At 37.5% G+C, this 12,633-nt stretch overlaps 1 protein-coding gene and 1 long non-coding RNA gene across 3 annotated transcripts in view; one reads left to right on the top strand and one right to left on the bottom strand.

Annotated features, from left to right (window-relative positions):
• Window positions 1-8,601, top strand: part of sema3d (sema domain, immunoglobulin domain (Ig), short basic domain, secreted, (semaphorin) 3D) — a 33,851-nt gene extending 25,250 nt beyond the window's left edge. For both annotated transcript variants that reach the window (XM_016668162.1, XM_007545666.2), the window contains exons 16-18: window positions 1,960-2,024; window positions 2,174-2,313; window positions 7,433-8,601. In XM_016668162.1, coding sequence (XP_016523648.1) covers window positions 1,960-2,024; window positions 2,174-2,313; window positions 7,433-7,888 — 661 coding nt within the window. In that variant the 3' untranslated portion in view covers window positions 7,889-8,601. The remainder of the gene's footprint in view (window positions 1-1,959; window positions 2,025-2,173; window positions 2,314-7,432) is intronic.
• The window catches only part of LOC107835561 (uncharacterized), an 82,738-nt gene that overhangs the window by 2,343 nt on the left and 67,762 nt on the right, over window positions 1-12,633 (bottom strand). The gene's annotated exons all lie outside the window — the stretch shown is intronic.

The following is a 12,633-nucleotide window of genomic DNA, read 5'->3' as shown; positions in this document are numbered from 1 at the left end:
AGCAAATTGTTTTGTAGAGAGAAACTGTTTTTGATGTGTCCTCTAAAAATGCTTTGGTTAGAATTATTTTTTTTTTCCACAATTTATTCCGCACCCCGTCTCAGTGTCACCATTGTTAAACAAGCTGTGTATGTCGTTTACCCATGTTTTTGTTATTTGTCCTTTCATGCATGTGTCTAAATGCTACAGAAACAAGACCCAGCAGTTATGGGTCACAGTGCCTTATTATTAGACCGTGGGGATGCTGTTTTTGTTTTGGAATTAGTGGAGGCCCTGCTTTCTTGGTTACCCCTGATCTTTGAAAGTAGATCTTAAGTGATTATGTGCTACAGATGTCCCAGGAGGAAGTGGAGGAAGAAACAATATAAACTAAAGGAGCCCAAGTGAGCAACATCACAAAAGAGGACAAGTAAACTCTTGTCTGGTGTGACATTTCAGAATTATTTCCTGTGAAGCTGTTTGACAGAAAAAGAAATAGAATTAAACATATTGAACTTAAGGTAGAAGTAACATTTCTACTTCAGGAACCTTATCCTGGGGCAGTTCTGTAAATCCCACTGTTTCCACTGCAGTTACTGCTAAAAACTGATCAGTGTTAAAATGTTCCCCATAAAATGGCCCTGGAAGGAAGACAGCTGTTATGAAATTTCTCCTAACCTCCAGTAGGGATATTTAAGGAAGGAAGGAGCATGTCCAATGGGAAAAAAATGTTTCCATGATATATTTCAGTCATCCAATTTAAAGGGCTCTATGGCTCATATTTTCTGCTAACTTCACCTGTAAATCACAAACTTGATGTGTTTTCTTTTTGTGTTGGCATTGAAAGTGCATTCTTAAGTCAAAGTAATATTTGGATTTTAATCTGTTTATATTAGAATGCTGTACAGTATTTAAACAGTACAGAATAGTTCACCATTATAATCATCATCAGAGGTGCTACTCATCTTTTCTGTTCCACAAATGCAGTCAAGCTGGAATTCTGATTTATGAAATACATTTTACTTCATAACAACACTGAAGTCATTGTTGAATTGACTTTGATGTAGTCAAAGAATCATCCATTATGTTTTTTCCCCCCTCTAATCACAGGCTTTTACGCTTGTAAGGGGGGACTTTTCCTATTTTCCTCCTTCACTTGACAACACTACTCTGTTGCAAGTACAGAGCGGGAGGACAAAGGAAAACATCAAACTGTCAACAGATGTAATGTAAAGAAACCACAGCAGGAGCCAAAACTGAAACAAATAAAAGACTTGGGCAGATTAAGTGTTAATGGTAATTAGGTTTCTAGGTTTGAAGATTCAGAGTGACATAATTCAAACATGCCAAATCAGAATACAAGTAAATGAAATGCAGCTTCTTCAGTAAAAGAAAATACACCTGCATACCTTTTATAAATAATAAAGGAAACAAATTGAGATGTGACTGTAAAACATTTGGTGCTTTTTTTGCATTCTGGTTTGGCATCCTTGCCTGGGGTCTTACTGTATGCAATTTGCTTGTTCTCCCCATGTGGATTCTATCCAGGCGCTCTGGCTTCCTCCCATAATCCAAAACATGACTGCTAGGCTAACTAGCACTAGGCTAACTAGCACTAGGCTAACTGGTCTGTCCCAGGCTTGGTTGTTCTGGATTACCATTCAGTGACCGCATGACCGTCCACAGAGAAGCAAAGGCATCTTAGAACTGTTTGTAAAGCAAAGATAATTTGTGTAAAATAAGCAAAAAGGGATGCCAATGTAAATTTATCAATTTAGCTTTATCAACAATTGTGTCCATTTGTGTACATTTTTCTACTTTCACACTTGTGAAATTGTAAGATCTACTAAGAAGGAGATTTACATTTCTTATAACACCAAGCCATAAACTACAAGAAGGGTACAAATCATTTTTGTACATGACTGCATGAAGCTTAATGAATGTAGATGTGCATTCAGCATCTTTGTCTTTGCTTTTCAGACGTTCCAGAAGACAGGACATTAAAAATGGAGATCCTGCCATTCAGTGCTGGGACACAGAAGACAGTATGTAGACTCTATTCTGCTTGGAGACTTATACTATAAATCACATTAACATTTCCCACTATGCACATTACTCAGTTGCTACAATGCAGGAGGAATAATTAAAAAGATTCACAGTTGGATAATTACCGATTTTTGTTTTACGTTTTCAGGTCACGGTGGCGGCAACGTGGAGGAGAGAGTTCTTTTTGGAGTTCAGAACAACTCCACCTTCCTTGAATGCATCCCAAAGACTCAGCAGGCCCAAATCCGGTGGTACATGCAAAAATTGGGATCTGAACGTAGGGAAGAGGTCAGTGCTCATAATAATCCACAGATTGTTTGCACAAACCAGCCAAACACTCTGGCATGAACAGTTTAATGTCTTCCCAACTTACTCCTCTTTCTCTAAGATTTCTGAAGATAGCCATTATTGCTTTCTTTGGATGTACCTCAGTTCTTTTTTCTTTTTCTGGTGGATCAGAAAGCATGGACGTTATTGGGCCAAAGACAATTATTGCTTACAAAAGAATGTTACAGTGTTCAGAAACTTTATATTTGACTTCAGCCTCTCTGGCTCTGAAATCTGAGTGTTGAACACGTTGCTACAGTTTTCATCGCTCCCTGTGTAGCTGACGTTTATGGGTGTTTATGACTTTCCATAAATTTTTGCACCTTTCCTGTCCTTGAGGGAGGTAAGGAATGACTTACCTCCCTCAAGGAGGGAAATTCTGCTTCAATTCCCAAAGGGAAATTGAAGCAGAAGTGAAATGTGCAAAACTGTATTATGAAAGTGAATTTTAATCAATATTTTACTGTCACTACTTATTTTATCAATGATCTGGATCTTGCAGATAAGGTGTGTGTGTTGTGTGTCACTGTATTACTAAGTATCTGCCCGATACCAAGTAAATACTAAACTACTATCACTGATATGAATTTCGATACTGATGCTTTTTTCCTGAAATATTGTTATCAATGAAATATTTGGTGGTTTGACTTCAGTTAGTTACAGTTGTAATAAATATATTTTAGGCAAATAAAAGCATTTTAACTATAAAATGACACAAATAGAAATAAAATATATATATATATTTTTTTTCAGTTTCTCTGGTCACATATTACATTGTGAAAGCCGAGAGAGACAGACAGACTGTTTGTGCAGACAGTGTCGGAATGAAGCTGTGCTTGTGAGGGAATTGAACAGGCTGAATTTAAAAGAAAACATACCTTTGTAATGTTTGAGCACAAACATTTTAATTCCTGCGTATGTGCTGACATGAACTACTTGAGGAAAGTCAAGTAACTTTCTTAATATATGGAATAGAAGAGAAGTTGCAAATAAAAGTGTTAACTATTCATCTTGGTACCCATATCGATATATAGATTGATATGCCCAGCCCTTCTGGCAGATAAGAAATTAATCCTTTGGATTAGTTTGATTGAGACCAACGAGGCACAACTCACAACTAAAATACTTCCCTCTGTAAAAACATGTTTTTCAAATCAACAACAACAAAGGTGTACTGTTTAGAAAAAAATAGTGTAGCATCTTTTCTAAGAAATCGATATAACTGATATTTTTAGTAGAAACTAGTTGATGTGGAACATGATAAAAACTCCAAAGAGGGAAAAGGCGCATGCTTAAAAGATCTATTATTTTCAAGTAGAATATATGAAAGTTTATGTTCAGAAGTTTTTCATTAAGTCTGATAGGGAAACATTACAGACTTTGTATTTGTTAACCAGAAAATCCAAAAATATATGTATATTTATATATATATATATATATATATATTTTTTTTTTTACCTAAACAGAAAACTTGTACAATGGTTTAAATACCTATTTTAAGAACTGCAGACAAGGAAAACCTAAAATTGTCAGAAACTACTTTGCATGCAAAGTATTCCAACACGTGAGCTATCTTTGGCTTCAAATGGGAATCCAACAGCTGTTTTCCAACTGCGTTCTAAAACCCTTGGTCATAAAAATTTAAGACAAGCAGAGGTGCAAAGAAAAACATGAGGTGGAAAAGACGATTTAATGTGTAGAAATAGACTCATTAGCGATAATTTTCTTCACTGAAACAACAAAGATATGTTTATTCAGCCCTTCTTTCTCCTGTCCAAACATTTATGGTCTTGTTTCTCCCATTGTTAATGGCCTTCCTGCTGGCTCACTTACACACTCCTCATCTCCGACTCCAATTTTCTTTCCTTCTAATTCACCCTCTCAGCTGTCTGCTTTTGGCTTTATGTCTCGGGAGAGAATCTAAGTCCAGACAGGTGCAAAGGACTCCTGCCTTACAGACTCTGACTAAGGAAAACACCTTGTTCTTTTGTCTTTGGTGTGTTTGTCTGTCTCTGTGTTTATCTTTGCAACCCCACAGCGGAAACCATAACAAAACATTCGCAATGCACAGCCATGTGTTTTAGGGTAGCTAACACAATGGGGTGTTTTTGTCTAGGAATGCAGTGATAGTTGACCCGTTGCATCAAAGTAATGGTGTATAAGCAAAGTCTTCCTCTGAAGGTCCTCTAAGTTATAGAAAGAAGTAAAGATTAAATGAAATACATAATATTAATTGAGAGAATTGGTTAGTTTTGCAACAGCCAAGTTTAGTGTTTTATCATAATGTGCAAATGACATATTTAATGCAACAATAAATGTTTTAAGAATAAAATACTAAAACCTAAGATCTCCTTCAGACTAAACAGCAACCATTGAATGTATGTGTATTTATCTGACTAAAACAATTACATTTCAACAGAAATCACTCACATTTGTTAGAAATTTTAAAAGTGACCTAAGTTCAGTGAAAAAGGATTTTTAACAGAACATATTGTGGCTATGCTTCAACCATTTTAGGAAGAAAATCTTGACTTAGTGTGTAGCAGCCACGTCAACAAAACGGGATGGGGCTCATCTACAAAATGAGTCACTGAAGTTTTCTGCTAAACAAGCTGGGTGTTCACAAAGGACTTTGTCAAAGCACTTAATGGGAAATTGAGTGAAAGGAAAAAGTGAAATTCACAGACAATTATGTGACCAATATGGCCCCACACTTTGTTCTTGATACAAGGGGGAGCAAACAACTCAAGAGCAACAGCAGAAAGATCAAATATAGAGTATTTTATTACAAAGAAAGTCACTTTCCAATAGTGACAATAAAAACAGTCCTTTTTCTTCTTAATAAAATCCAAAGTTCAGTAATTGTCCTTAAAAGAAGTCACCAATCCGAGGCCACCAGTTGGGCTCCACTCATCACGCTGCTCCAGGTGACGGCAATCTGCCTATAAGTCGCTCACTTGCCGATCCTCAGCTGACTCTGCGACACTCCAGCACTGTTCCGCTCTTCGGCATGCCACGCCTCTTTTCAGACTGGCCCAGAGGCGTGGGCAGGTTCCCTTCTGCCCAGATCCTCTGCACTGAGCCATCGGCCCACCTCTCGGCTCTCCGCGCCTGGCACACACGCGCCTGTTGTGTTTATAAAATTCTTATCTACAGTATTTAAGTTTAATATCTTTCTCCTTCTCTGTTTTTGTTTTATTCTGACCAATTTCCACGTTACCCTTACATTTCTATCCCACCCTAATCACCTCACACTTTCTATCATGATGCTGCTCAGTTTGTCGACTTGGTTTTCTTGTGTCTTTCATGTTGTCTAGACAGCTTCTCTCTGTGTTTTCCCCACTTTGTTTTGATGGAGACATCCTCAGCCAGCTGCAGTCTGCACCTGCAATGTAATGCTCACTCTCCTCATGTGCTCCCTTGTTTTTATCCCACCGCTCAGGTTATTAAACATATTAACTGAAGAAATGTAGCTGTCATACTCACAACATCCTTGCAAGAGTGTATGTTCACCTAGTAGGGTCTGAAATATTTTACCATTAAGACATAACTAATGAGAAAGGCATGAATGATGATAAAATGCATGCCGTGTGTTCATTAAATCAAGGCTTGCCCTCTTTTACAACATGTGAATTTAATTTGATACTTAAGGTGTCAGGGTAACTAAAAGAAAATACAAATATGCATCTGGGTGTGCCTTCGATGCAGAATTGTTACTTTGATGTGCTGCATTGCCATTATTTTTGGAGTGGCTAAATCACACACCATGGTACAAATATACACAAATAAAACAGACCATCTGGGTGAGTTTAAATGTCTGGTGCTGTTTCTTAGTCACAGATGCCTTTATTTCGGACTGTGGAGACGCTTAAAAGACCCAAAATGAGCACATAAACGCTGATTGAATTGTTTTAAATTGAGAAAGACTTTTATATGTTCGGAAAAAACTCACGTTTTGCCAAGTCACTGCAGTGTATTAGAACACGGCAGTGTGATGGAGTAGGTAATATAACACATGTCATATTTATTTACAGCCCTTCAATGGCTGTAAATATGTATATATTTTATTGTGATTTATGTCACACACCAACACAAATCAGTGCATAAAGATTTGGTAAACGGAAGGAAAAATATAACTTTGACATTCAGTGTTTTCTTTGTTAATGTCAATCACATTTCTTCAGCAGGAACAGAAAACTGTATAAATGCTTAATGGGTACAAATACCTTTGCAGTGAACTGTAGACACTAACATTCACAAGGAACAACAAATCTGTCACACACATACAATTTGTGTTACTTATAACTTCAAATAGTCACAGGAGGACTATGGATGTTTACTTTTGAAGAAGTCAGACATGTGCAAGCAGTAACAGTGCACACACACACACACACACACACACACACACACACACATGCACTGTTTCTCATGGTCCTTCATGGTCATCTTAACACTGCTGCATTGCTTGAAGTGGAAACAGAAGCAATGCCACGAGATTAATCATCTGGAGGGTAAAGAATGGCAGAATCCGAAAGACTGACCTGCTGTAGATGTCCAGGTTTCTATTCTGAGCTCTTGGATGAGTCATCAACGCAATGTTCGATCCAAGTTGGTAGGCTTGGAGTAATTCTGGAAAAGTTCCCATGTTTTTCCACATTTTCTTCATTTGACAATAATGGCTTTCACAGTGGCTCATTTCAGTCCCAAAGTCTTTAGGCCCTCCTCATGCTGAGATGGGTCATAAGGAGACTTATGATTTCTTCAAATCAGGGCATATTGCATTGTGTTTGAGATCTTTTACCATTGTTCATTATTGTTATCTGACAGGTTGTATTTAAGCAATAATTTGATTTCAGGTTGTCGTTGTATATTATAGATGTAGTTGGAAACTCATAAGTGTATCACAAAAGCAAAATTACAGAAATAGATTTTTTTCTTTTAGATTACATACACTTTCAATCTTAATACCATATTGAGTGGAGTTTTTTTTTATAGCAGAAGGCTTTATTTGAAAACAGACGTGATCTTTTCATCTCAGTCTCTCTGATGAGTCTCTGACATGTTTGTTTTTGCCTCCCAGGTCAAGCTGGACGATCGTGTTGTCCACACAGACCGAGGACTTCTAATCCGCTCCCTCCATGCCTCTGATGCTGGCGTATACTTCTGTGTGGCTCAGGAACACACACACTTCACACACACTCTCCTTCGTCTCACGCTGCAGCTTCTCACACACGGACAACTTGACAAAAAACCGAAGCTCAGTGAAGATGTCGCAGAGCTGCACCATAACGCAGAGGCCCGTCAACGTTACAAGGACTATTTGAGAGTAATGAGCTCTCCCGTCCACTCCTTGGAAGAGTACTGCGATTCACTTTGGCTGGATAAGAGGGCGTCCAGGATGAGAGGGAAAAGTTTAGGACATGGCAAATGGAAACACATGCAGGACATGAAGAAGAATAGAAACAGGAGACACCACAGGGACAGAGAGGAAGACAAAGAGAGAAAGAGCCGAGGGAGGATAATCAGGGCAGTGTGAAGGCGAAGAAGAGGGACAAGACATGAATATTTTTATAAACAAACTTTGTACTGTACATTTAAGTAGGGGGTTAAGGGTGAAACTAGTGGGACACAGAAATGTAAAGTTGCTGCCCCAAATGAGGTTCTGACAAAGTTCTGCCAATTTGATATCTGACTAATTATCCAAATGTTTCTAAACCTTTACACTGTTTTTTTTTTTTCATCTGTATGTTTATACCTTGGAAAGTGAAAACGATACCGATTGCACACATGGTAACTACACACAATTAGTTTATAGTGACAAAGCAGTTTTTGCAACTTTATCGTCTATAAGCTTTAAAGCCATATTTCTTTCTCCAGCTGAATTCCATCAACACGACACTGCTTAATAAAAAATGTTAAAGGTAAAATAAATAAAAAAAATCTAAATACTTAAAGAAAATTTGACGACATTGCATAAATGTTAAATGAGTGTAAATATTTATGTAACATGTACAGTAAGTGTAGCATTCCTCTTTTTCTGCAATACCGTTTTGTATTTCTAAAAAAGATATATTATGTTGTATTTCCTCCCTCCTGTTTGATGTAGACTTGATAGAGTTTGTTCATTTACTACTGTTTCTAAAAGATATTTAAATAAAATTACCTCACATTCGTGATCAGTTTTATTTCGTTTTTCCCATGATAGGCAGATATGGAATCAAACACAGTCATCGCTGCACTTAAAGCGCATAAAAAAAAAAAAAAGGGTTAGGGTTAGTTCAGCTGAGCCTCTCCTGATTTAGCAACTCAATTCCCCCGGCGCTGTGCAGATGCCACAGTGATTCAGGACCAGCTGGTCTGTTGTTCGATGCGAGTGTGGGTAATAGGAAGTGGGCATTTTCAGGAACATGAAAAACAATACATGTCTCTAAAATGATTTTAAGGGAAAAAAAAAAAGTTTAGAAAGCTTGAAAAGTAATTTAAGTAGCAAGTGTTATATAACCAAAAGCACCTGACCTGATTTACATTTTATAATTACATAAGATTCAAATCGATGGAGCATTTGTGCATTACATACTCCACACAGTAACATGTTTTCTTCTATACAATGCATTGCTGTGACAGCAGAATACGTACAAATTAAACAGGGTTGTTGATTAAATAAATGTTTAATTGTCGTTGATGTAAGAGCTGAATATTTTTGCACTCGTCTACTTTGTGTTTATTCACAGTGAAATTTCATGCTTGCTATAACAGAAATAATAAATATTTTAGGCACTTCCTCCTCGTTTATAGTTTATTTATCAGTCAGCTACAGAGAGCAAACTGCTTTCTCCTCTCCAAAAAGGAAACTATAAAGGGACACCAGAGTAGCACAATAACAAGCAGTGAAAAAGCTCAGAGCAAGTCCAACATGTTCCTTTCACATTTCTTGCTTAATGTAATAGACTCTTAAGAAGTTTGTTTATTTCTAACATTGGCAGAAAATATGTACTACCTTTAGAATGCTGTAGTAATTAGGTCGTTATGTTTTAAAACAAATCTGGGAGGATTAATCCCACTGTCAAGTAAAATAACTGCATGCTAGACGCATGCAGCTCTGCTTAGGCTTTTTTTTACTAGGACTGTTCTAACCTTGGTAACGTTTTATCCTGGATAGAAAGGTTTGCTCAATAAATCCCATGGTTCTTCTTAATACGTTCCCTGTGCGTGGTTAACCCGGAGGTTAACATGACCTTTACATTTGAATGGAGAAAAGTCATTAGGAGATGATTTAGTGGTATGATATGTGGCTAGAGAGGATTTCTAGAAGGAAGTGGTGAATTTGATGTGATTGGAGTAATGAGAGTCCTTTGGGAATCCCTGTGGAAGAGCTACGAAATAATGGCAAACACAAAGGCCCTTTAGCAGAGTACCATTAAAAAACATTTATTTACTTGTGTGCACTGATCCATATGGTCAACTTCACCTTCACATTCACATGTAGATCCTATAAATGCGAATTTATAGGATAATGTGAAATCTTAATCTTATTTTTGGACCTAGAATTTAATTTTGTCTGATGTTATAAACATGGGTTATTTGCCTTGATTTGGGTTTTCCCCCACTGGCTTGAATTAAACCGGGTCCGTCAGCAAAGTTTTGAACGATGACGTCAATTTTCTGCACTGCTTTAGAATTGAAGTTTGCTGTAGTATATTAGCAATGGCAGTGACCGAAGTGAACAAAGCCATTCACATATTGAATTAACACTAAAAACCATTTTTTTCAGATTGGCTCTTCTCTCTTCTCAGTGGAGGACGGTTGTTGTTAATGTTGTTTTTGGGTAAAAAATAAAAAAAATAAAACCTGTACACAGTCCATGACTCCAGGAAGTAACCATTTCTCAATAGCTGAAAGTCTAGACCCTAGGAAAGGTTAGGGTAAACAAGAAACTCCTGCAAAAATTAATTGGAAAATAAATGTGAGGTGGGAGTTTAAGGAATGTCTTAAAAATTGATGTAAAAGGTCAAAAAATTGGGAAAAATGTGCAAAGCTAAAGGGATTCAAGGAACTAAGAAAGTTAAAATGTAAGACTTATTGTGCTAAGACCTACACTACTCAATGCTTATTGTTGCTGATGAAATACCTCTACAAAATATTACAGGGAACAAAGGATTTCTCAAACATATGTGAAAGAATCAAGGCAGCACACCAGGTATAACATGATGTAAAGCTCAAAAATGTTGATTTTACATAATACTGCCCCTTTCGGGCATATTGGTCTTGTGATGGTCAGAGGGAGAATAACAAGTAATTGGCCCATTCCTCTTTAAACTGCTGGTTTCATTGTCCACCTGGCTTTTACTGGCAAACTAGGAGCACGGCATGCTTACCCAAACTTAACAGATTGCCAACTTCTTTTTTTTTTCTAAAATCCATTTTCGCTGATCCCTTGAACCAGGACCCAGTAACGTCCTATCAACAGATTGTTGTCTCTTTTTTAACATATTCAAGCCAAACCAAAGTCACAGAGTGGTTGTTGTTAATGTTGAAAATCCGGAACAGAACAATATCTGGATCAGGATCTGGACTGGCCACAAATTGCAGACAGCAGTTCAGAAATAGACGACTCGCGGGCCGGATGTGGACCGTGAGCCGCCATGTTAGGGCCACCGACCTCGAATGGCCCTGAATGTGTGACTGTTTGAGGGTCACATGTTCTTATACAAAGGACTTGTACTGACAGGCACTTCAAGCAAGGCTGTGTGAGTATAAAACTTCAGGGTCCTATTAAAATTCATATGTCAAAAACTCAACACCCAATCATCATGGGAGGCTGTGGTTGCTAAATCACCAAGACTAGAAAGGGTATTTCAGAGGGCCTTTATGAAAACTGTGTGCGTTGTTGCGAGTGAATGTTTTCATCTGATATATTCAAGTACACCACATTAGTGTGAATCATTTCAGGCGTTTATCTTCTATTATTGTTTAGTGTTGGCTTCTCAATGCCCAAATTAAGATGTCTAAAGCTATGACAGCAGGATCTGAGGCAAAGGGGGAAGGAAACGAGTGGAATTGAGATGTTAGACGATAGAGTCATTTCTCTGTTTTTATTAAAGGGTCTTCTGCAGCTGTGCAGGTGTGTGCTGTTCAGGCGTTGACAGTCAACTTCTGGGCCAATGCATAGGCAACCAAGTGTTGCAGAGGTCTGTTGGGCTGAGGAGTATTAATGGCTGCCTGAGGGGTTTTTAGAAAATGAGGTATGTGTGCATGAGCTGGAAACAGTTGTTCCTTCAGTGTAATAACTACCTGCACTCCCTTCTGCCTAATTTACGGACATAGGTAATCTCTCATCTCTGCAGGATCTGTGGCAGGACGGGCAGGATATAGTGAATAACGTGCACCATGTACTAGCTGTTATATACTGCATGTGAAAAAGCTGCTTTCAAAAGACATATAAATTCAGGAAATACCTCCCTGATCTAGTGTTCTCTTGTGTATTAAGCTGTAGGTCTGTATTGTTGGACTCAAGGCTTTTAGTTAGGAACATTATCATCTCCAACTGGGCCAAAGGTCACAAAAACATCAAAAGACTGCTATGCATTTCAGATAAAGGTTGTAATATGTTGTATTCAGACTCCCATCATATGTGAAAACACTTGAATAGTTTTTTTGTTCTTGTCTTGAGCTCATTAATGTCCAAATACATGGCTAATTTTAAACTTTGTGACAGTTTAATGTTGCGGGACTACCTTCAATTTAATTGCTCTCTGAAAAATATCTTATTTCGTCCAACGTGGAAATGTCAGTCATACAAACCTTGGGAGACGTCTTTAGATTTAAGGCAACAGCCTTGTCATATATTACTCATTTTGCCGGATGACAGCTATAGAATGTTGAAACATGTGCCTTGCTACGCTACACATAAATTATTGAAGAAAAGACAAAAACAGTGTTGTTGCGTCCAAAGTATTTGGCAGTCCTTTATTTGATTTTCTTTTTTCATGCTTAACACAAAATCCTTCCTGCAAAGAACAGAAACTGACTGTACTCTTTAGTAATATTAAAAATGAAGTTGACGGGATATCATTTAGGATTCCCTTGTCAGACATTTTGCCTCTGAGACTATATCAAGTAATTTAAAAAAACAATCCATGGATTATTGATTTAAAAAAATTAAAGCGCAAGAACTTTGACTGATGGTATAAAGCCCAGAGATAAAAGGCATGTCTGGAAAAACAGATAGTCTGTTTTCTCATACAGAAGGATTTTGATTACAAATAATTAAAATGATTAGTG

Source organism: Poecilia formosa, unplaced genomic scaffold (assembly GCF_000485575.1).
Source record: "Poecilia formosa unplaced genomic scaffold, Poecilia_formosa-5.1.2 Scaffold13, whole genome shotgun sequence".
Classification (NCBI taxonomy): Eukaryota; Metazoa; Chordata; class Actinopteri; order Cyprinodontiformes; family Poeciliidae; genus Poecilia; species Poecilia formosa.
The sequence above is the reverse complement of the archived record's forward strand: the minus strand, read 5'-3'. Positions and strand labels throughout refer to the sequence as shown.